Source organism: Rhamphochromis sp. 'chilingali' (assembly GCF_963969265.1).
Source record: "Rhamphochromis sp. 'chilingali' genome assembly, chromosome: 9".
Classification (NCBI taxonomy): domain Eukaryota; kingdom Metazoa; phylum Chordata; class Actinopteri; order Cichliformes; family Cichlidae; genus Rhamphochromis; species Rhamphochromis sp. 'chilingali'.
Genome location: NC_137936.1, coordinates 25,128,778 through 25,154,175, shown reverse-complemented (window position 1 = coordinate 25,154,175; position 25,398 = coordinate 25,128,778). Strand labels below are relative to the sequence as shown.

Here is a 25,398-nt window from a genome sequence, read left to right as displayed (position 1 = left end):
GGAAAACCTGTTTAAATCTGAAATGAATACTGAGTTTAAAGAGATCCAGCAGTGTCTGGTCATTTTCTTCACTGTGCTCTTTCCATTGAATGGCTGCGCTTGTAAATGGATTACTTGCAAATACTGTTACTGTAATTGATGAACATAATGGATGAATCTTATCTGGTTATTTAAATTGGTATTAAGATGCTGAGTGAGGCCACCAAAAAGGATTCCCAAAATTCATTAACTTATTAAACAGCACCTGACACTCATTACAAAAAAGCTCTGCCAGGAAGCGGGAAGTTACTCACTATGCAGGCTGATCAGGCCAGATAAGGATATAAGGTACAAGGAAAGAGAAAACAGCCATTAAAAAGCATCAACTGTGGCTCAGGCAACGCCCAAACTTAGCAGTATTAAAGCCAGCCCTAACGTGAACTGCAGTGTTTTGGATCACCCAGTTAATTTTCTGAGAGTTACCTGGACATAGTGGCTGTAAATAATGAACAAAATACAACCAATAAGGTAGGAAAGTTTAATGACAGATGAGAAGAAAATTTGTAGTCCTTCACTTTCGATTTAAGTTAACTTTGTTGTCAATTTTGTAATATGTGCATACACAGGGTAGAAATATAGTTTCTCCCTGGACCCACTGTGTGCAAATTTAAATATATTTTTATCTTAAAAATAAGATACAAATAAGATAAAATACAGAGCTACATAAATGTGATAAATAGATATTAAAATAAATATGAAGTATCAAAGTATTAAGAAAAATTACACAAGACATATCAAAGCCAATATATGATTACTGCTGTCTATGTATAAAAATATGAGCTGTACAAGGTATCTTAAAGATAGGTGTATTTATAAAATTTGTTAGACAGCAATTCAAATCCCCTCGTGAAAGTAGGGAGGTCAAAAAAAGAAAAACTGAAAATAAATAAATAAATAAACATTTAGACAACCTTTATGGTTAGATGTTGCTTGGCCCTAAGACAAGCATATACGGTACAGTATATGGAGAATACCATGAGTTAACTAGGAAACTATGAGGAACTCCAGAATAGACTTTTGTGCATGGAAAGATCATTAATAATATGGGTTTTTTATGTCTGAGACAGGTTGGGTTGTGCTGTAAGTGAGATGTTGATGGTTTAGAAGAAGAAATTGTTTAAATGACCTCAGAGAGATGTATAGGAGTAAAAGCAGTCCGTGGTCATGGAAAGGATGTGATACTTTTTGGCTGTCTGTCTAATTGTGTGAATGTCATCACTGCCTCAGTGTAGTGTACAGATTACTTGTGGCTTCAGACTGGTAGTGCACTCTTAGTCCATAGGTGCTTCACAGAGCTTTGCAGACTCATGTGATATAATTTGGGGTACTCACTGTTGGTTCTTTGAATTATCGCCCGCTATCATGACATACAAAGAGCTTCTATGTAGTGGCCCAAAACTGAGGGTTATAAACAATTTAAACTGTCCACTGCAGCCTTTGTCTGTGGTTCTTATGGATGCCTTTTTCATCTTTGATATATTTTCAGTATTTTTCTTGTACATTGTGAACTCTTTTCTGTTTTATTTTCTTTCCAGCAATGACCTTTTGACTTTGTGCTGAACTGCATGTAAGTGCATCTCCAAATATTCTGCCTTACTGGAAAGCCAACAGTCCATCCTTGCATTGCCCAGAACTACAAAACAGAAAAACAGGTTCATAATTTGACTTCAAACAGAAGTAGTTTTGAGTAATTTGGAAGTTTTAGTTGTTATTGATATAACAACAACAACCCACAGTATTACCTGGGATTGTTGCCATTGTTTGGTAAGTAAAAGAACATCTTCAAGCAAGGTCCTATTGCTGCCTTTGCAGGAACTGGTTTACCAGTACTAGGCATAACTTATATGCATTCATAATGAGGTAATTGGCTCCTGACTTGTCTAATTAATTAAGAGCATGATCCTTATTATCCAGCAGAGCAGTCACTACATCTGACAAATAGATTAACAGTCTCAGTTTTCCAGGCCTCCAGTATGTCCAAACTATGCAGTGAAGAGTGTAGCATCAAGTGTGTCTATTACAACTTTGCTACAAGTTTGTAGTAATTCAGCCTAATATGCTGACATGGACTGCTTTAACCATCTGGAGGCCAATTTCAGGAGCCAATGTCAAATCCCAGCCAAGCAAAGAAGACAAAAATCAGAATGCAGGCTACAATATGTTGTCGTTAATCAGTATTTATAACAATTCATAGTTGCAACTCTGACCCCAGTCACATAATTGCTTTGGCCAAACTGCACCAATGCTTAACTTGGTGACAGCAAACATGTTGTAAGAGGTCAGTCATATAAATAAACACAATAATATGTGATACGATATTTCGTTAACCTAATAAAAAGATATTGCAGACTTGTCACTACTTCCTTGCTTAAAGTGACCGTCTAGCCATTAAATGAGTGACACTGTGGAATGTAATGAATGACACATTAACTTTAGCTAATTAGCGCTCACCTTTGCTGAATAAACAACAGCATTATTGACCCTTCCGTCTGTGCTCTCTCAGGTCTCTCACTCAGTCATTTGAAAGGGACTGGAATTCAAAACTGTAAATTAGCTTCTTCTAAATGATTAAAGCAGGTGAGCAGGGGTTTGACCCAACAGTGCTAACCACTGCACAACTATTTATCTCTTTGTCTTGTCTTCCTCCATTCAGCCCAACTGACAGCAGATGGCTGACCATCCCCCTTCCTTTTAAAAGGCAGTTTTTCTTTCCCACTGTCAAAGCTCTTGCTCACAGAGGAACACATGATTGTTGGGGTTTTATCTGCTTTCTTTGTATTATTGCAGGGTCTCTACCTTACAATATAAAGCACCTTGAGGCAACTGTTGTGATTTCGAGCTATATAAATGAAACAGAATTGAATTGAATTGCACCATCATGCTGCCAAATGTGTCACTAGGGCATGTGAAAAGGCCCTTTCCATTTTGACACTGGTTTCCTCAGCAATGCTTGTTCTTCCAGTGACAGAAAAAGGTGTTCTGCTGATGGGTTTAGTGTTTTGTCACCAAACGCTAGACTATGGCACACAGGCAGACACATATACCTGAAGAATGCATCTACTTTTTCTTGGATGCTTGAAATATTCAAATTTGATTTTCTGAGTACGTGGCTGCAGGTCCAGGTAGGCCTGCCTGTGCTCTGGGATGGTGGAAAGGATACCATAGCCAGATAATGAAATCACATGGTGTTGCTGACAGGGAAGTGGAATTAGCAGCTACTTAGCACTTGTTTAACCCTCCTGCCATCCTTTAAAAAACTCACACCCATCACCCTAGGGACCATTCTCAGCCACGCCATAAAAAGACCATATATCCATATTTTATTCCACTTTAAATTAGCCAACCTTGTAAAACTACTTCTCCCTGAAATATTCATGTAAAGTTTTAATTATATTTTCGTTGTTTTAACCCTTCAAATCCCAGTGTTATTACATGAGCGCCCTGTGTTATAAGCCCCAAAAACCAAAAAACGAAACTAAATATTTCCACAAAAAACCAGTTGAAGTAATATGTGATTGTCATTATAAGTAGGCCTTTAGATGGACCAAAGATTGGCACCAACATACATTTTGACCTGCCATTATTTTTTTTGCATTTTTTTTGCAATTTAAAAATTAAAACTTCAAGGCCCTGAGTCTTCATTGACATCCAAGAAAAGAAGAAAAAATAAAATCATATGATGATAATTTGGGGTTGAAAAATAGCGTTTATAATGGAAGTCAATGAGCAGAAAATGGTCCCCAGGGTGATGGGTGTGGGGATTTCTGCTGCTCAGCCATTTTAGGCTGATTTAAGGAATTCACACTGGAATATTAACATTGACAGGTAAAAACTATCCTGTGGCAAGTTTGGTTATATTCCACTGAACACAGTGGAAATGGCAGCCATTTAACACATAGCAGTGGCACAAAAAGGTCCCAAGAAGGCAGGAAGGTTAAGAGAAACTGCTGTGTGGTTGTCTAGCTGAATATTGGCGTCTTCAGTTTGAACTGCGTTTTTTTCCTTTTCCAACATGTTTCTTTTGCTTTTTTAAAACTTCTATCTTAACCTACACTAAACACTAAGCAGAATAAAAATGTCTGTTCTTCTTTGCTCACAATTGGTTTTAGGGTTTTTTGCACTGACATTGAATAATCCGACCTATGATCATCTTCACCAAATGGTAAACAATGGATTTCATTGACTGCTGGTCACTGGTTGAGACTTTAGAAAGACCTTCACATTAGCTTTACAATTTAAATTTAAAAAAGCAACAAAAATAATTTAAGTAAATTAAATCCACTGACCCCTGTGATTTGCAAGCAGGAATGGGGCAAAAAACAAAACAAAACAACAACTAGATTTTTTTTTGTCTTATATCAGTTCCAGCATTCATCAAACATTCTGATATTACTACCCATGAGTACTGAGTTGACATTTATAGTTTGCATGGGTAATACTGCAAACTTTGACACATTATCTTTAATTCATCCATTCTTTCTTTCCAAAATAAATTTAATTAGACAAAAAATATCATTGTTAATATCAAAATCCAGGAAAAACAGCACTTGTTATTTTAAGTACAGTTTTGCATAGTTTTCCTTGGCATTAGGCAGATATCTTAATCCAACATGAAGAACTTGTCACAGTTCTTTTGTGGATTTAGGCCGTCTCAGTGTCTTCGGTCTCTTTACATAATCCCATACTGAATCCATGATGTTTACCACAAAGCTCTGTAAGTGAGGGCCAGACCATCTGTTCTTCTTGTTCTTCTTATGGCTTTTTTTTAGTGCCCATCGCTGTATGTTTGTAGTTATTAGATTTGCCATCCTGCTGAAGAATAAATTGCAGGAACTGGCAACACGTTCTCACTCCCAAAGCGTAACATTTTACGCTAGGTGACAAATCGTCAACATATTACGATTTCGGCTACCCACCACGTTCCTAAATGACAACCTCGGAAAAAACAGGAAATATGAGAACCGTCTGGACTCCATCTACACATGTTCGCTCTTTTTCTTCAAATCGCTTAGAAACACGCTATTTAACATCATTATAGTCCTGGTTAAGATCAGGAATAAGGTTATGGTTAGGGCTAGGGATAAGGTTAGGTTTAGGGCTGGAATGTCTATTACCGCGGGAGCGTCATTGCACTGGATTCCAGCCATAACCCGCTGTGTACCATAAGAACGCCGAAGGTCTCCTCCCGCGGCGTTCCTGAGCGCCGCGGGACGTGACAAAACGTCGACATGTTACGCCTCGGGAGTGAGAACTGGAAACCAGTCAGATGTTGTCTCCCTTGAGCTTAAAGGAACCCAAACATCAACATCTAAAGTAAAGGTTTAGCACAATGCAGAGCCAGATGAAGCATATATACAGGTCCCTGAATAGACTCTACTAAAGATGTTGCAGTTCATGAGCTGTGCCTTAACAAAGTGTGCTTTGTTAAAGGAGCACAGCAGGAGAAAGAGAAATGGTCTTTCCAAATTATGGGAAAAAACTCATCTTAATTGTGTTGCTGTATGCACAATAGAGCAAATGCAATTTCATTGAAACATAATTGCAATCAGCTTGAGGTTAAGGTCATGGAAACACTGACTTTAATGAAAAAATGACCACACATTTTTTTTTAACCCACAATAAAGTGCAATAAGAAGAAAGGGTAATCTAGCAATTAAGCAAATCTGTTAAAAACACATGCTTGTAAGAATATATTCCCATTGATTTCAAGCAGAGATTTTTTTTTGAGAGTAGGTGTCAGCATAGATTTTGTGTCTGATCACAGTGCACACATGTGACTCACAATCAGAGATTTACCAGACTTATCATACCCAAAACTATATAATTACACAAATTAAAATCACTTGTTTTTTCACTAACACTTTACAATACAGCCCATGACTAAGCTCAATGAGGAGAGGACTATAAGGGTTTCGAGTCCTGTGGTGTTAATGGGAATGTGTCCCGTGAAAAGAAAGAAAGAAGAATGCACAAAGCATCTATTTATAGCATTTACAGTATGTTGGCATTGTTGGCCTTTTACAGCATGTCCTTTTTTCTTCTTCTGGTCTTTTTGTAGTGGAAAAGGAAGTGAAAGACTAGGGCAGACTAATGGGACTAATCAACACGGCGCTGCGACGTGTGGGCGTATCCATTCTATTTCCAATTTCAGGACACAGGCACAAGTTCAGCGATGATAAATCACTGAGGTTTGTGGGTCTCTGTATCAAAACACCACCTGATATAGCGGTGCAAAAAGTGCTGGTGACTTGAAAAACAGTTTATTTTTAGTTTGTTTCATTTTATAAATAAACTGCAAATATCACCTGCCAAGGTTTGCGACACTCTTGCATGTGGACAGGGTTGAGTCTGCCCACTAAGAAATTGTGTGGAAAACCTTTGTGAACACGAAGTCTGAAGCTTGGCCTATGCTAAAGTTGTGACAGAAATTTGAGACCGCCAAGAATTTCTGTCTTGTTTATGAAACGCAATGGTCTATGAGTAAAACGCTCCCAGTTTAAATGGATGAATAACAGGTAAAAGCCTACTCTCAATGACCTAGTGACCATCATTTGGTAAAAGTCATGGTTTTATTTACTAAATGCTTCCTAAGAAAATGTGGAGGAAATAGGATCGCCAAGTAACAAGTGATTATACTCAGAGATTATGGGCTGAATTCTCAGATCCTCTTAGCCCATCTTCATCATCCCCTTGGGGCTATATAACTGTGGCTGCTCAGACTCCGCTGCATTAACAGTGCTCCAAGAAGCTTAGCTGGACAACTGATCAGCAGAGATGGCTTGGGATGGAGGACTTGAGCCTAATGGCACAGAGGGCAAAAACTTCTACATCCCCTTGAACAACAAGACAGGACTCGTGAGGAGTCCTTTTGAATATCCGCAGTATTATTTGGCAGATCCATGGTTCTTCAGATTGCTTGCTTTCTATATTTTTTGCCTTGTCATTACTGGATTCCCCATCAACTTTCTGACACTGCTGGTCACCGCTCAAAACAAAAAGCTCCGACAACCTCTCAACTTTATCCTGGTTAATTTGGCAGTGGCTGGACTGATCATGGTCATATTTGGATTCACAGTCACCATTTTTTCTTGTGTCAATGGCTATTTCGCCTTGGGTCCTTTGAGCTGTGCTATTGAAGGATTCATGGCTACAGTTGGAGGTAAAGTTTTGGAATTTCAGGCAGATTTAAGAAACTGTAAAAGGTGACATGGTTTAAAGGTTCTCATCATACATCCCGCTCTCTTTCCTCTCAACAGGTCAGGTAGCTCTGTGGTCTCTTGTGGTTCTTGCTGTTGAGAGATACATTGTGGTCTGTAAACCCATGGGAAGTTTCAAGTTTACAGCTACCCATGCAGGAGTGGGTTGTGCTTTTACCTGGATCATGGCTTTGGCCTGTGCTGCCCCCCCATTGTTTGGCTGGTCAAGGTACTGAGATATTTACTCAAAATTCTGTATCCTACCCATGTCTGGAATGGCAGTCAAGGGGAATGGAAGTGTCTTTTATTTTAGGCGTTTCAGTCTAATTCTAAAAAAATTTAGTTGTTCCAGATAAGATGATAATATTAAATCCCCAAAGCTTGAATTATAAAAAGCTGAAAAACATAATTCATCTTTCATTCATAAGACATCAGCTTACACATACCCAAACTTTTGTTGATTACTCGTAAATCCTCTGTTTGTGCAAAGGAAGGGCTGAAAAATAGAATAGAATAGAACAGAAGAGCCCTTTATTGTCATTGTACAACAAAATTGTGGGTGCTCCACAAGAACTGTGCTAGAATAAAATATAATAGTAGACAGCAGGAATACATAGGATAAATATACAATCAAGAGGAACGTACAAAAAAAAAAAAAAGAGGACAGCTAGCACAAATGGTAATATGCTAACAAAACAAACACACAAACAAACAACAATAATGATAAAATAAGAAGCAACAAAGGAGCAAAGGAAATAACAAAGGGAAGTAATAAAGGAAAACAAACTTAAAGCAGCACAACGAACTCAAAAATTTGAAGACAAGAACTAGACACTTCATAAATACAGTCTCCTGACTTAAACCTCAAGGATTGGATGGATGAGTGAAAGCATAGCAACCAGCAAGTGCAGCACATCTGTGAGAACATCTGCAGTGTTTGAATGAACTTTCCAAACTAGTCAAAAAGTCAAAAAAAAAAAAAAAAACCTACATAAAAATACAGTTACTCTCTGCTTTAGTTTGAGGATAGACTGAATTTCAGTAGCATCAATCCTCCACCGGCGGTTCCTATTTTAGCTGTTATTTAAAACACTTGAGGTACATCTTGTCTCAGCTTTGATGTAATATTAACAAAATTATATTAAGAGACTGTTTCAAACCATAATGATGACAATGTTCTGGTTTGTTCAGCTTTTTTGCCCCCAATAAATAGTTTTGTTTAAATCAGTTGATTATTTGCTATTTTCTCTGGAAGTACCTCAAAAGCATGTACTGTGTACATATAATGTGTACCTCTGACTGAAGTATCGCTGTAACATTTCCAGAGAATATGCATCTTTGGGATTTAAACTGCTTCTCTTGATGAAGATTTGCTGAGTGAAATATTTCTTCCTCCTGTTCTACTTTTTGAGAACTTCTGTGGATGACACAGAGGATTTACGAACAGTCTTGGCACCAGTTTAATAAATGGTTAGCCTTTGCAAATCTCAAGGAGGCTGGCATCTCTCCCTTTGAGGTGATATCATTCACTTCAACCGGTGGATGCTAAAAACCTCTTCTTTTTTTTTTTTACCTGATGCTTCATATTCAACTAACCTTTTATGTATTCCCAGGTACATTCCTGAGGGAATTCAGGTTTCCTGTGGACCTGACTACTACACTCTGGCCCCAGGATACAACAACGAATCTTATGTCATATACATGTTCACCTGCCACTTCTGTGTCCCTGTCTTCACCATCTTCTTTACCTATGGAAATTTAGTCTTTACAGTGAAGGCCGTAAGTGATGTTTATTTCAATTAAATGTTGTTCCTCTATATCCAGATGTTTGTTGTTGTTGTTGTTCAGAATATTAGGGCAATGTTGGAGATAATATCTAACATTGCTCTAATATTCTGAAAAAAAACAAACATCCTTACCTGCTGACATTTTGGTCACATATTTGAACTGATCAGCCTTCATGACCTAAGCCATGTCATCGAATAGTTTTAGCATCAACACTGAATTCAGCACAGACATTATCTAATGATTTCTTTATCTACAGGCTGCATCCCAACAGCAGGACTCAGCTTCTACCCAAAAAGCTGAAAAGGAAGTGACACGCATGTGCATCCTGATGGTTTTCGGCTTCCTCTTGGCCTGGACCCCATATGCTTCCTTTGCTGCATGGATCTTCTTCAACAGGGGAGCTGCATTCACAGCCACAGCCATGGCTATCCCTGCTTTCTTCTCAAAGAGCTCAGCATTGTTCAACCCCATCATCTACATCCTCATGAACAAACAGGTCAGTTTATTATTATGATCCTGCAAATCAGCAGTTATGGGGACAAGTAAGCAGCTACGATCTGTCCTCATGGCTGCATGCAATTATCGTGTAATGTCTTATAAACCCTATTTTTAATAGTTTTCATGGCAAATATTTATTAGATTCAGGCTCATTTATTGGATTCTTTGCTTTGGGATGATCACAAAGACCACAATGAAGTTTCCTTCATTCTTTTCTTTTTCTTCATTTTATCCCCATTGTAGTTTCGTAACTGCATGCTTTCAACAGTTGGAATGGGTGGTATGGTTGAAGATGAGACCTCAGTATCAACCAGCAAGACAGAAGTCTCCTCCGTTTCTTAAAAATACTACCTACATATCTCCAGCCATACTCCTTCCTGACTTTTCTCTCATTCCGAATGACTGTCTTGACATGGGCATGAGAAAATGGATACAAGTTCATTTTTATCTGCAGGATTTTACTGTAATTGTTCCTTACTATTGTATGTGAAAACTTGACTCTAAGTTTTTTTTTTTTTTTGATGGGATAAGAATCCCCATTGTATATTTGTGACATAAAGAGGTTTTGGTAGCTTCTGTCATGATATTCTGTTTATATTTTATAAACAAAAGCCTAGGAATAATATATTAAATGCATGCATGAAAAGATTTATTACTTGGTTGTTGCCTTTATTTGAACAGTTCCAGAATTTATCCTTAGATTTTATTTGAAACCACTGAGAGGTTTGAGAGATGCAGAAGTAGATTAGATGTTGTTTATATCTTGTAAAAAGTTCATAAAAAGTACAGGAACAATATGTTTCTGTAGGTTCTCAAGGTCATGACAGTCACTAGACAAGTTCCTAAAATGAAGGTAGCTGGATTTCTTTTTGGTTCCTGTTGACAGTTCAATTCTCATCCAAGAGCCTTCTTAAGTGTAAAAAACGACCCCCCCCCCCAAAAAACAAACAAACAAACAAACAAACAAACAAACAAAACAAAACAAAACAAAACACCCCCCCAAAAAACAACAAACAAAACAAAAACCAAACAAACAAACAAACAAACAAACAAACAAACAAACAAACAAACAAACAAACAAATCAAAACAAAACAGAACAGAACAGAACAGAACAGAACAGAACAAAACAAAACAACCCCCCCCCCCCCCAAAAAAAAAAAAAAAACAACAACAAAAAAGATAAAGAGTCACAGCTATTTAGCCCCTGCTGGGGTTGTCCACTAGGAGATGGCCCTCAGACTTGCTTACCGACCCTATAATCATGTAAGTGATTAGTATTAGTATTCTGAGATTTGAGAGAGTAAAGGAGACCATCTACATCCAGCCATTATTGAACAGAGGTGTTAGCCTGTAACAGCTATCAGTCATTCAGTCTTGAGAACCCTTCCCAGTTCACAATGCCCATTCACACCATTTCCCATCTATATCCTCCTCTTCTGTCTTCTGCCGACAGCAGAGGGGGCAGTCATTTTTAACCTGGGCTTCGACCTGCCCTTTATGATGCAACCCCTCCTTATTTAGCTAGGCTTGGGAATGACAATCCGATTATTAACTCATTCACTGCCAGCCATTGGCAGTGAATGAGTTAAACCCATTGACTCATTCACTGCCATTGACGGCTATAGACGTCAATGGCAGTGAATGAGTTAAGTGATGACGTGACGACTCCTACTTCCGGGCCTAAAGTAGTCTGCATTTAATATGGCTTTTGTGTTGTTAACATGTTTAATGCTTTGTATTTTCTTCTATTTAATCTCAAAAAGCTCCTAAAAAAAGTCAGTGATCACCGTTGACCTCCCTCGGCTTTTATTACCGCTAATCATTTATTTAAGCTCAGTTTTTAAAATCTTAGGATGTAACTACAGCCCAGCCCATGCAGCAGTATATGAATGACTAACTTCGTATTGTGGATGGATTATCTCAGTTGTTCTCCTGGCTGAAGTTTGGTCCTTTTACAGCATCCTGCCATGCGATTACATTTGTTCCTGACCACCGAGAACACTCACGTTAACTTTTATCGAGTGGAAAAAAAGTTAGCTTGTTTATATTATGCTAACATAGCTGTGTCACTAGCGGTCACATAGCACATCAATATATACCAGCTAGCCAAACTTCAGTAACCCTACAAACGTCACTGCTGTTTAGTTTTCTGTCTTCATTTGTGATGAGAAAGCTGTACGTTTTAATTTGTTTCCAAAACCCCGCACTCAGGACATGCTATATTGTATTTAGATGGAAGCTAGCGAGCTAACTTCCTGCTAACTTCTAACTCCATTAAATGTCATAAATTCAGTTTTCATGGATGCCTGGATGTTAAACTCAGTTGTTACACCTGGTAGAGCAGAACGCTGATAATTTTTTATTAAAGATGAAAGACTTAAGACAGTGTTTTAACTCTCAGTAATGCCACAGTGATCATTTTATATATGAACCTGCAGCAGAGTTTAGGCCCAGACACGGCTAGTAGTGACGTCAGACTGAACGATCAGATACAGCACGGTGGCACGGTGGTTAGCACTGTTGCCGCACAGCAAGAAGGTCCTGAGTTCAATTCCACCATCAGGCCGGGGTCTTTCTGTGTGGAGTTTGCATGTTCTCCCAGTGTTTGCGTGGGTTCTCTCCGGGTACTCCGGCTTCCTCCCACCGTCCAAAGACATGCAACTTGTGGGGATAGGTTAATTGGATAATCCAAATTGCCACTAGGTGTGAATGTGAGTGTGAATGGTTGTCTGTCCCTATGTGTTAGCCCTGCGACAGACTGGCGACCTGTCCAGGGTGTACCCCGCCTTTCGCCCTATGACAGCTGGAAAAGGATAAGCGGAAGCGAATGGATGGATGGATGTATCAAAAAAATTCAAATAAAGAGATAAATAATGAAAGAAAAATCTAAATAAATTGCACAAACATTTAAAAGCGATTTAAAAAATGCCTGATATAGCAAATATGATATAAATTAAAAGACATTAAAATGTAGTTATTTTTTAAACAAATTTGTCAAATGGTTCAATAAACACTGCATTTTCAAAAAATGTGAATTTTCTGGTAATTTTTTCATCCTTCAGGTTTTAAAGGGTGAGCTAATTAATGTGTCACATTAAGTAAAGTGAGGCCCTTAGCTTCCTCATTACCCTCACAGTTATTTAATAAAATATACATAAAACATAAATATTTAATAAATTAAAATGACTACAGGATTCTCAACAAGCATTTTAATCACTGTATTCAAGTTACAGACAGATTAATATTCTCATTTATGTACAGCACTGAAACCAACACATCTAATAAACAGATTTTGCAACTGTTTAATTCATCCTAAAGATTTAATCCCTGAACTTTGTGGAAACACAAATGTTACTGATATAGTTACTGATGTTTGTCACAATAGTGCATACATGCAAACCAATCACAGACTTCTTTTTATGAATGTAATATACAGGAAGAGTAACCACACAAGATAACCATGAGGAGACTCGTGCGAATAGGAATACGAGAATGAGAATGATGTATTGCTATTCAGTGCATGCGAAGAGGAACTAACATTAAAGCAAACGGTTATGGTGAAAATGTAATTTGTAAAAATAACCTGTGAGCCACAAGGGTGACATGTCTTGGGCAGATATCCCTGTTAGGAAGCTCTGGGGTGGATGCAGAATGTGATGTAGTGATTGCCTCTGCTGGCTGTCTTCATCCCGGTGTCTCCCTGGAAGAGCTGCAGGAAGCAGCAAGAGGGAGATCTGGGCTTCTCTGCTTAGATGACTGATTCTGCAATAAACAGGAATAATGATTGCTCTTTACTGTTGGAGTTAGGAAATCCCTGATTTACTTATTTTATTATTTTTTGCTTTTTATCATATTCTGTAATTAAAATGATAAAGAAATGAAATGATAATAAAATAAATAATAATTGCTGAGACACACTACAGTACATGTTGATATAGGCGTAGTAGGACAATGGCCAAACTGTTTGTGTGAGACTTGTTTTCACTTTATAGAAAAAAGATAAAATCACATCACCCTTATCCTGGCTTCTTTTACATCTTAGAATTAGATTATAGACTTTACTGATCACTAAAATGTCATCTGCATCTAGGTACATAGACCCCATATATGCCTGCTTGGGGGCCCTTCTGGCTGTTTTAATGCTTAAATCTGATGATCACTGTTGGCTTGCCTTTAGTGTCATCAGCTTTGAAATCGGTCGGCTGAGGAGATAAGGCCAGCAGAATAAGTGATTTCCCTTTATGAGTGATTCTGTTACATTTGATTTCTTATTTTTTGGTTATCTCTCTTTATTTGTTTTCCTAATTGCAGCCTTTTGTTCTTTAATTAATTTGCTTTATTTTTTTGTAATATTTAACCTTTTTAACCTTTTATTCTATCCCTTAAGTGTTCTGTCAAAACACTTTGAAAGTTGTTTCTCTGTTTTTAAAGGGATATATCACTTAAATCAGTTTTGTCGTTTGTTAGAGTTTTTCAATTTTATACTTTTTATATGTGTAGATGTTTGCTTCATATTTAATGCTATGCACCGTGTGAGGCTAGGATTTTTTTTATGCTTGCACAACAACATTAAAGGTCTTGAATCTATTTATTGTACTGTTATAAGTCTGTTTATTGTTTATTCTGTCAATTAACATTTTACTGTATTTTTTGTTTTTCTTTTAACTACCTTTGGTGAGTCTTTTTAAATCTTTTATTTTTCAATTTATCTCCTGTATTATTTTCATACAATTATTATTATTATTATTATTATTATTATTATTATTATTATTATTATTATTATTATTATTTCATATAATTCATATAAAATTTAAATTTAGGTTAATTGAGGTTAGCATGATCAACATGAACTTTTGCTAGTGTTAGTGTTCTCAGAGTAATAAATTTACCTCTTTTACTAACAGGACTGCCCCTCAAAATTTATAATACTACTAATAAAAGCACCTATTTACAAGTGGTCACCGCAGTGGGTGGATGTTTGATTTGGCAGCTTTGCCCTTCTTGATGCAACTCATTAAGAGAGAACATTTGAAAGAACTAAACATCATTTAATGTAGATCAGAGTTTTAATAAATGCATTATTTTGTGATTAGACAACAATGTAGCTACATAGCAGAGCGAGTACAACACTGACAGAAGTAGGGCAGGACTCCCAAAGCCTTGAAACATGCTGGCAGAAATGCAGCAGATGGAGACTTGATGAAGGATGAGGTTGATGTTGGGAGGAGCCTTACTGCACGAATGGGAATCCTGCAGGCAGAATGACAGAAGAGCAGTGAGATTTATAGCACATGGGACAAAAACTGATTGGTTCGCAGGAGCAGGGCAACAAAATGATTGGGCCAGAGTGATGACGACAGCGTTGAGTTTGACAGCGTGGGAATATGGAAGTGATGTAAAGAAGAGACCAGCAGCCACCCAGAAAATCAGACAGATAAATGAATAGAGATCTTCTTTCATTTCATTAGCTGGCCACCAATTAGTATACACATCATTGTTATCACATCAAATTATCAGTCAACGTTGCAATGGTTTGTTAATCTATTTTGTTCAGTAATCTTTGAAAATAACCTTAATTTGTAAGTACAGGGTATTATATAATACCTTATTATATTGTGTACAGGGCATTAAGTAGCCTCTTTATGACCAAAGAGGCTACTGTTACAGGGTTGTAGTAAGTCGATGATATTGCCACATACAAAAGTACATTGCTAAAAAGCTTTTAAGCTAAAACTTGCGTCAGCATCTCTATACACAGGCTTATAACCACAACGTTTGACATAGTTCATTGCGGTCATGTGTAAAGTAGTGGGATAAGAATTTTTACCTCCAAGTCCGAGTCCATAGCTCTCAGTCATGAGTTGCTGCCCAATGTGGAGGACTTAAAATATCTCAGGTTCTTGTTCACATGTGCGTGAACTTGGGTATTTTATTGTATTGTTTACTCCTACCCTTATGCTGTCACATTATGCTTATATTTCAGATAGATCTTACCAACTTACACATTCCTATGGCATTTATCTATTTTAAAAGAACCAGTATAGTTCATTCAACTCATAGCGCTTGGTGTTCTACCAAAAAGCTAAGGTGTGCAGCCCTGGTGGGCTTGACTCGCTTCTTTTCTTTATTAAGTGGATTAACCTGATCTAGCTTTACCACACCCTTTTGTGTCAGCACCGTCTTGATTGAGTAACTGTAATTACATGATCTAAAGATGCCTCTTGTGGGAGATGTTGCCCTCTACTGTCAGTAAGGAGAGATATGTGCTTGGCCAGGTTAAATCTTTAGTAGGAACACTAAAATAATTGTAAGCCCTGAACAGCATGGCAGGAATTCTTCATGGGGAAAAAAGCAAGCTTTTCTGTCAGCTGCTATTAGCCAATTTTAAGCCTGATGAATGCAATATTTAAATTATATGCCATTTGCTTCATTAAAAAATTGCAGCATTAAAAAAGATAAAGATAAAAGATGAAAATGAAAAGATGAAATGTAGATGGTGCTATGGTGCTACATCAAGCGTATATCACTACCTTAAATAGCAGGGGGAATTAAAGTAAGCACACATACACTGATACGCAATTTTAAATTCACAAACACGAGTGTTTGTGAATCAAGTTGTCCAAATCAAGTGGTTCGGACTCAACATGTTGACTAGTGCGCATCAAAATATATTCTACATCAAACAGACAATTAAAAAGCAAAATGTCCCGATATAGAAAAATGTGTTTTAAAAGACAGAGGAGTTTCTGTTTTGTGGGCAGAAAGTGAAGTCTTACCCATCACCTTGTCGACCACCAGCATGCACTTACCCAAATAAAAAACAATCGGCTCAGAAAGAAAAAGAAAGACAAATAATACATAAACCAACCTGCTTGTTCATCAGCACACAGATAACAGGACTGTGCACTGTTAACCTCTAAAGGTGATGATGGCACCGAAGGGAGATTCAATGCAGTGAAAGTGGCATATGGTATCCAAAGTACTAGACGCACATCATGACGCACACACATCTCACTTCCCTAACAGTCTTCTGGCTGTAATCCTGTTACTGGGCTGCAAAGTAAAGTGTCTGAGACCAGATCCTATGATCAACATTTGCAACAGTTTACCAAAGATTTAATTAAAAAGCAGCTATAATGTAAATCTTCTTGTTTGAGGATTAGTTAGAACTCAAAGTGAATTTAAGTTTCACTTATAACTGTTAATGTGATAAGGAAGACAACAGAAATGCAAGAAATAGATGGGTCATGATAATAGATCATCAACTTCTAGTTGTCGGAGTGTTGCACTCCCTCAGCAATGTTCCCTCTAATTTCAATTGTTCCGTCTGTCCTGCTCACATCTCCAATGATTGTGCACGTTGTCATTAACGTGACTTCACTCCACATCAGCCACGCCTCACTGACTAACACTGCAAAACAGGATTGTTAAAGTATTAATTTTCATTTCAATTCAGGTTAGATTTTTTTTTGTGCGCAACGCAGATTTTCTGTGCGCAGAGACCGCGCCAGCAGCAATAACAGGTAGTAAGCACCTGTGAACAGCTTAATTTTAGCACGGGAATGATTCCACATACACTGCCAGTGCAGTAAAAGCATACCTGAATAAAAAACGAAAAATCATCCTGACAGAGAACAGAACAAAAGGCAGCCAACATCTAAAGAAGAGCTCTGAATGCCCTTCAAGAAGACTGCAGAATTATTCCTGAAGCCTTCTTAAAGAAAAAAGAAGAAAGTTTGCCTATGAGAGTTCAGACTGTGCTGAAGAATAAATGTGGCCATAACAAATACTGACCTTCAATCTTGTTACAATTGTATATTACCTAAGCTGCAACATGACTTCTACTGAACCTAAAGCTTTTCATGTGTTTCAAACGTGCATTGGCAAAGATTTTGAGAACTAAACACTGAGTATAAAGCAGCTGCTGTAATTAAATGCCTTAATGGTCTTGCTCCCCCATACCTTTCCGAGTTACTTCAGCCTTATATTCCTTCATGGACCCTCAGATCAGCTGACCAGCTGCTGTTGGTTGTCCCAAAATCAAGGCTTAAACGTAGAGGAGAACGAGCCTTTTCAGTTATGGCCCCAAAACTTTGGAATACGCTGCCTTTAAATATTAGACAGGCATCTTCGTTTCCTGTTTTTAAAATGCTTTTGAAAACACACCTTTTTTCGATAGCGTTCAGACTGGCTTGAGTTGATATGGTTTTTATGTGTTTTATTATGTTTTATGTGAGTGTCAGTGGTTGTATCTTGTGTTTTACCCTGTGTTTCTCTACAGCACTTTGGGCAAACTTTTTGTTTTTAAACGTGCTATATAAATAAACTGGATTTGGATTTACATGACCTAGTGTTTCTGCAGCAGTTCCAAATGACACATTCTGTTCTTGTTTCAGCAGAAGCTTTACAAAGGATTACTATCAGTGTAACTATAGTGTGATGACAGCTATTCTCAAATGTGCATCTGTGACTTGAATGTTCCACCTTGGTATATTTTTTGGAAATAGCCGGGCTACTACTTCAGCTAGCCATAATTTGCATTAGCTAAATCTTATATTTTGCTCAAGAAAAAAAAGTTTGGAATTTAATCGAAAATGTCCCTTAAATGTGTGATGTTCTGCTTTGGTTTTAAGCAGCAGATAATCAAACCAGCATGTAAAAGTTAAGCAACCACACCAGTATGTTTCTTTTTATGCATGCATTTATTATATTTACTCAGTCCTATATTTTTTTTTTCCTTTTCATATAATGCATAAAAATAACACCACTGGTAGACCAGTGAAATATATGCTCCCCCAAGTAATTGCATGAAAACAATCAACATGTGATTGTACATTCATCAGGTACAAGTGTCACATTTCAGCAGGTTTACAGTTTGAGGTGTTTTTCGTTTACAAGTTCACTCATATTCACTCTCTCAAATGCTCTCACATGCACACAGACACACAATTGCTGTACAACATCATCCCAACAGAAAATGCATTTGCCTTTCTGTTAGTTCACAGATAACATAGAATTCCTTAGTGTTTTTGGTCCAGACTCCATTTGTTAAATCCATTTGGCAAAATGATTCTAATGGGATGTTCTAAAATCTGGAAGCAATCATCAATGTCCATAGATCTGAAGATGCCATCAGGATTAAGACACAGAGGACACCTCTGTCTTGCTTGTTGAAACTGAGGTCTCATCCTCCACCATGCCGCCCATTCCAATGGTGGATAGCATGCAGTTACGGAACTGAAAGACAGCCAATTCAGAAACTCAGTAAACAGCAAAAGACTGAAAAACAGAGAAGAAAACTATGAGAATACGTAACACCAACCTGTTTGTTCATTAGCACGTAGATAACAGGGTTGTACAAAGCGGAGCTCTTTGCAAAGAAAGCAGGGAGGGCTGCAGTGAGGGCAGTGAAAGAAGCTCCCTTGTTCATGAAAATCCAACCGGCGAAGCTAGCATACGGTGTCCAAGCTACCAGGAAGCCCATGACCATCAAGACACACATACGGGTCACTTCCTTCTCAGCTTTCTGGGTAGAAGCTGAGTCCTGCTGCTGTGCTGCTGCCTGTTAAGTTTTTCATTTAAATGTAATCAATAATAGCAAGGTGCAATAAATTCCACAGTAGCAATGGCTAGCTTGGTTAGATTAACTGATCTATTATAAATAATTTAAGAACTTTAGCTTCACTTACAGCTTTGACTGTCATCACAAGGCTTCCATAAGTGAAGAAAATGACGAAGACAGGAACGAAGAAGTGAACAACAAACATGTAGATGACATATGACTCATTGTTGAAACCTGGAGCCAGTGTGTAGTAGTCAGGACCACAGGAACACTGCATTCCCTCAGGAATGTACCTGTGTGAGATTATTTTTTAAAAATCTCATGTATTTCTTCAATAAAATTAGCTTTTATCCAGCTTTTATTCAACATTCATAATATTTCAAGACCTTTACAACTAACTACTTATTCATCTTGTTAATCTCCTTTGTGCAGTATTCTGACTGTTTAAAATCATTATGATGAAATGAAAAGAAATAGAATTTACCTGGACCAGCCAAAGAGTGGAGGTGCAGCACAAGCCATTGCCATGACCCATGTGAAGAAAACTCCAGCACCAGCATGAGCTCCAGAGAACTTGAAGCTTCCCATGGGTTTGCAGACCACAATGTATCTCTCAACAGCCAGGACAACAAGTGACCAGAGAGCAACTTCACCTGTAGACAGAAAAGGTGAGTTATTCATTGATATTGTATATCTGCCAATGAAATAGAAAGGATCCTGAAAAGATCTGCTTTCTTTATTACCTCCAAGTGTGGCCATGAATCCCTCAATAGCACAGAAGGTGGGTCCAAGAATGAAGTAGCCATTAAGAGCTGATGTGATGGTGATGGTGAATCCAAAGCAGCACATGATGAGTCCAGCCACAGCCAGGTTGACCAGGATATAGTTGAGAGGTTGCCGGAGCTTCTTGTTCTGAGCAGTTACAAACAATGTCAGGCCGTTGATGGGAGTCCCAGTGCAGATCAGGAAGAACATGTAGAAAGCTAGAACTTTGTAAATTATCGGGTCTACCATATAATACTGAGTGTACTCAAAAGGACTTCTAACAATCCCAGTCCTGTTGGACATGGGAATGTAGAAGTTCTTGCCTTCAGTGCCATTGGGCTCAATTCCTCCATCCCAAGCCATCTTTGCTAGTCAGCTGTTTAGTTGTGTCTGTGTAAAAAGTCTACTTGTGTGGACGGTGACGATGTTTCAAGTTACACCCTGTGATTTTTATACCTCTCCACTAACCCTGTCAAACAGCCAAAATGGGATTAGCGGGTTGTGAGGTAGTGCAGAAGCTAAGAGGTCACTAATTAATCTTAACACCGGATAGACAGGACAGGGTCCAAACTAATTTGCTCCCCTTTCCAAGTCCGGAGGAATTCTCTTAATCCTTACTCGAGAAAGGGAATTACGTTCCCTCAGCTTTTAAAGTCTGAAGAGAAGTTAATCATGAGCAAACACACAAATCATACCTGAAATATGAGAAATGTCTGTGTATATAAAAACAATAACGTGTACTGATTTTAGAGTGTTAAATATATTAACTACAGCAGATAATGTTTAGTGATAGTGTGCTTTACACAGTCTGTGTCTTTTAATGTGAGCTATGTATGTGTTGAAATGTATGTGTTGCCTTCTTCTAATCCAATTCACTGTGGGTGCTTTCTTTCCTACAGTGCTTAACTACCCTACATTAAAAATTTTATGTGTTTATTAATTCAGACAAGACCTACAGTCAAGCTTTTTTTACCCTCACAGTCTGTCTCCATATGGAGGAACTTTGGGTGTCATTATCCTGATTGGATTAACCTCAGTATCTCACCTGTGGTAGCTGTGGTGTGGTAAAAGCTTACTGTCACAGGTCGGAAAGAAAATGTCCGGTAAAGACTTAGCCAATTTGTTGTCTTCTTTAAGCTACTGCAACACTATCAGTGGCAAAGAACAGCTAATATCAGTTATCCTTCTGTTTATTTGACAGATAGAAAGGATAGATTATGATTGGGCTACATGATGGAGAAACCACGTCATTTCTCTGTTACCTGTGATTAATTCAGATCAACTTGCTTGTGATGCTCTGTTTACTCCCAGTTAAATGTGATTTGATATGATAATAAATAAATTTACTTTCTTTTATATTTTCAATATCATTTATTGCTAATTTAATTTTGGCTTTTGCTGACTGGTGTGAATATTCAATATGCTATAATTTTTGATCGACCTCTGTGTATTAACTGCCCTTTGGATGCTTAAACATATCTATACATTGCAGATGTATATATTAGTATTATTACATACACTAAGCATTTCCATTTTATTCTTTTTTAATATAATATTCTACCAGGGTTTGACTGTGGTAAGTAGCTTAATGCCTGCAGATAATACCTTTCAACTCTGACACACCTCAAGGTGCCTCAGGTGGTAGCCTCATTACCTGACCTCAGGTAACAAATTAAGAGAAAGACTTAAAACACGATTTACTGTTAAGATCATTAACAAATTTCTCTTAACCTCACCCAACCTGAAATCTAATTTCGCTAAGTTGAGGTCATCACCATTTATAAAATAAGGAACTGTAATTACATTAAATGTTTGTTAATTCCTAGAGGTGTCCAGTAAAATACATCTACACCCTCATTTCCAACCAGACGAGGAGGCTGAAGTCCTTTGAACACCCACAGTTTCGTTTGGTAGACCTTTGTAGATTTCTTTATGTTTGTCAAAATCTGATCTGGACTTTCTCAACTACATCCCGGTCAACTTAGCTGTGGATGGAGTGGAGATGATGGTTTCCAGGATTTCATGGCCACACACTAAGGTAAACTGCAACTGAAGACATAAAATGTAAATATCTAAACTTTTTTGGTTCCTTCATATAATTTGTATCTCTTATACCGTAATAATGTCTATCATTTATAAATTAATACTGGTTGCTCAAAGATATGGCTCACTACAGTCTGTACACAATGAAAAAGCTTCACTTTCACTACGGATTACAGATCCTATTGTACTGAGTAATGTTAAAGGTTCGTGTGGTTTAAATTTGTAACTATGAACAACAAGATTTAGGTAGTTTACAGAAACTATCTACCTGGAACAATTTTAAGTTTAATGCAACATTAAAACGTTAAGTGCAAATAAGGAGTAAAGAACAAAGTGCAGTTAAAGGCTGCAGAAAGTTAGATCATATTTAATGCAAATATAATAAGCAAAAAACCTTTGTGAATCGAGCATGAATGATAATAAAAACACAATACACTTAAGCTAACAAGAATCTTTTACGCATGAATATATAAGATATAAGATATAAATATATAGCAATATGACTTTTAAAAGCACTGTAACTGTCTGTGTGATGACTGTGCTTCCAGATGGATGCGACAGACACAAGTCATCGCTGATGAACTGATGCACTGTTGCTCTTTATTCTGTTGGACAGAAGCTGTAAACACATCTCTAATGAGATTGAGCGCAAACTTTATCCTTACTCAATTTAATCTGTAAAATTTGCTTAATCGCTGACATTCAACACAAACTCCCTGTTTGTCTTAGCACCATTTCTTTCTCTTCTGCTTAAGAAACTCTTAGCCTCTTAAAAGTCTCCATTTCTACTCCTGTTTTTCACCTCAGAAGCTTATTTAAGATACTTTGTGGATAAGTTTAGTTTTAATCTGTATTTAATCTTACCTTTAAGGCAGAAATTATCAAAACACTTTACCATTTTAAGAATTTCCTTAAAGTTTAATTACGAGGAACATCTCTTTATACTGTGAGATTTGGTGAATACGGCCAGTGATGTGCAGAAATTTGAGCCTTTTATCCTTAATGAGCTGCTTCAGCTCAGCCATATTCTCAGGATGAGTGTCTTTCTTGAGGTCATTTTACAGAATCTCTGTTGAATAAATGATTGGGCTCTGACAAGAACACTTACTCTATAGGAGAAGTACAGAAGACAAAGTACCTGTTTGCGTCACAATATCAAGTATTAGAGTATAGTAGTATAAGCCTCCCTCCAAGCCACAGGCTCCCACGCAGCACCAAGCCACAGGCTCAGCAGCATGGAGAGTACAGCAGTCATAAAAGCAGACCTGATGAGCCTGTCAGAAAGACAGAGCTACAATGAGAAGTAGTCTGTTCAGGGCAAAGTAGAACATGAAATTACAAATTAGTATTCGAGCTGTAACAATATTGTTGCAATAAAGTGAGACGCTGCTTTCAATCAAAGCACAATTTCATCTGCACTGTTATTGTAAATTCCCACTCGACTTAAGTATTAACTGGAAATTTTAAGATTTGAAATCTTTGCTTAGTCCACTACAGTGACTGTGAAAGTTTGGCTACCCTTGTAGTCAAGGGAACAGTTTAAATCATGAATATTCTACTCAGTTTAGATCTGTGGCATTTTATGTTAAGGGAAATGAATGTTTTGTTTTCAGCAGTAGAGAAAATGATATTATTAGGATGTGGTTTCATATGTGAAGCATGTTTGGTGATAAATTCTATTTATTTTAATGAGTGAGAACTTAACTATCTCAATGTGGTTATGTAGTTATTATAGGGTATTTGCCAAATGCATATCTACTGTGTTATTAATTAAACCAGAACTGACCAAACTAACTTGAAAATTATGGATTTAAAATGAAAAGCTCTGAGCTTTTTGTCTTTGCCATACCAATTTTAATTGTACATGTTTTGTTTAGAGCTATTAGCATTCATGTAACTAGTATAGTTTTGTTTTTTTATTTATTAATTTTGTTTGTTAAATTCATTCTTGGGATGAATTGGGATTTGGGGAAAAAAATTTCATCAGTGTCCAGCCTTTTAAATTTTCTCAAATTATCTGGAAATTTAAAAAATGCACAATTAAGATTTTTTAATACAAAATTCCTAATGAGGATATATGGGATTTGTTTAAGTTCATGTAGTGGTGAACATTTACTCTCTCTACAGCAGCAGGACTTGCCTACTTTTAACGTATCAAGTAAGAGTAATCAAAAGTAAAAGTACTCCTTATACACAACAGCTCATGTCAGAATTATATATTTTCTGTACCACATTGGTGATGGAATAATAAAAGTAAAAAAGGACAAGTATAGAAAAATGTATTTACTTTATGTTCTATAAGTATATAATGTAGGCAGCTTGTCAACTTACTTGGAATGTAGAAACATAGTACACCAGTTTTTATGCTTTGATTGTTTATTATTATAATAAAAGTTTATTCTCCTGTAGAATAGAATTTGAATGCAAATAAATATATTTTTATTAGTTTATCTTAGAAAATATATGAATAAATTTTCAAACATTTAGCCTAAATAAATTCAATCAAAAATGTTAATAATGTGTTAATAAAGTTCAATACATGTTAGATATGTTGTGTGGTTCATTTTCTTCCTTTTTGCAGAGTTTTAACAAGAGCGTCAAGGAGCTACTTCAATGCTGGAAACACCCTACACTCCAAAACAACATTTTCTTGATTAAGACACTGCTCTATTCCAACCAGAAACTAAAGACCCCTCTGCAAGCTGAAGCTTAACCCTTCATGATGTGAACAGGACCTCTTCATCTTCAAAAAGCAAAGATGCACCCACTAAACCTAGATATGAACAGAACTGGTGAGGGCTAAAGGCAAAATGTAAATTGAGCTCCAAGATATAACAATCTAATATTTTTCACCTTGCAGTGGTAAAAAGCTGGTCTTCATTTAGGCGTTGGGTTAATTAGAATCACCAATTAACCCCTAAAAATTTAATGTCTTTGTACTGTGGCTGCAAAAAGGTCTCCATTTTGGAGACAACACATAAGGATTTGAAGAATGTGAAGACTCAAAAAGCAAACCACAACAATCAGATGCTGTTCCCTCAACCCAAAGACACAGGTAAAAGAAATCCTCTTATCCAAAATCTCCGTACAGTATATAATCCACCTCCTCTGCAGGAGATTGTGTTGCATTCTAAGGTGAGTCTGGCTGAAGCCAAAGACCAGGCTCCCCTCTCTCCGGATTATTCCACCTATTGGAAATCAGGAACCAAATTGCCTTTGGATGTTTCCCAGTCCACTAAGGCACAGACCCCTAATACATGAGGCAGGCCCAGAGAGGGTCTACTTGGCAGGCAAGAATGGCCCTGATAACTTTTTTCTTAACAATATATTTTAGTGTCTCAGTTTTCATTACATGGAATTTTTAGAATCGATTTTAAGATGTCCTTTCATCCTGGACCAATTTGCCTTTGGGAAATGCAAAAAGTGGCAAAGTGTCTCTGACAATATTTAAAGTCCTCCACTAGTGGAGGAATTTGTTCGGTTACTTTTAATAATTGGATGAAAAT

At 37.3% G+C, this 25,398-nt stretch overlaps 2 protein-coding genes across 2 annotated transcripts; one reads left to right on the top strand and one right to left on the bottom strand.

The window, feature by feature from the left end:
* Nucleotides 1-6,813: 6,813 nt before the first annotated feature.
* Nucleotides 6,814-9,898, top strand: LOC308403360 (green-sensitive opsin; the record flags this gene model as incomplete). The annotated part of the gene is made up of 5 exons (XM_080892692.1): nt 6,814-7,198; nt 7,296-7,464; nt 8,849-9,014; nt 9,280-9,519; nt 9,765-9,898. 5 exons carry the CDS (start codon nt 6,814-6,816, stop codon nt 9,861-9,863), a joined length of 1,059 nt encoding a protein of 352 aa, XP_080748818.1. The 3' UTR covers nt 9,864-9,898.
* Nucleotides 9,899-18,269: 8,371 nt separating this feature from the next.
* Nucleotides 18,270-20,212, bottom strand: LOC308402526 (green-sensitive opsin-like; the record flags this gene model as incomplete). The annotated part of the gene is made up of 5 exons (XM_080891437.1): nt 18,270-18,759; nt 18,845-19,084; nt 19,212-19,377; nt 19,569-19,737; nt 19,828-20,212. The coding sequence occupies 5 exons, from the start codon at nt 20,210-20,212 to the stop codon at nt 18,661-18,663; spliced, it is 1,059 nt and encodes a 352-aa protein (XP_080747563.1). The 3' UTR covers nt 18,270-18,660.
* Nucleotides 20,213-25,398: the final 5,186 nt, after the last annotated feature.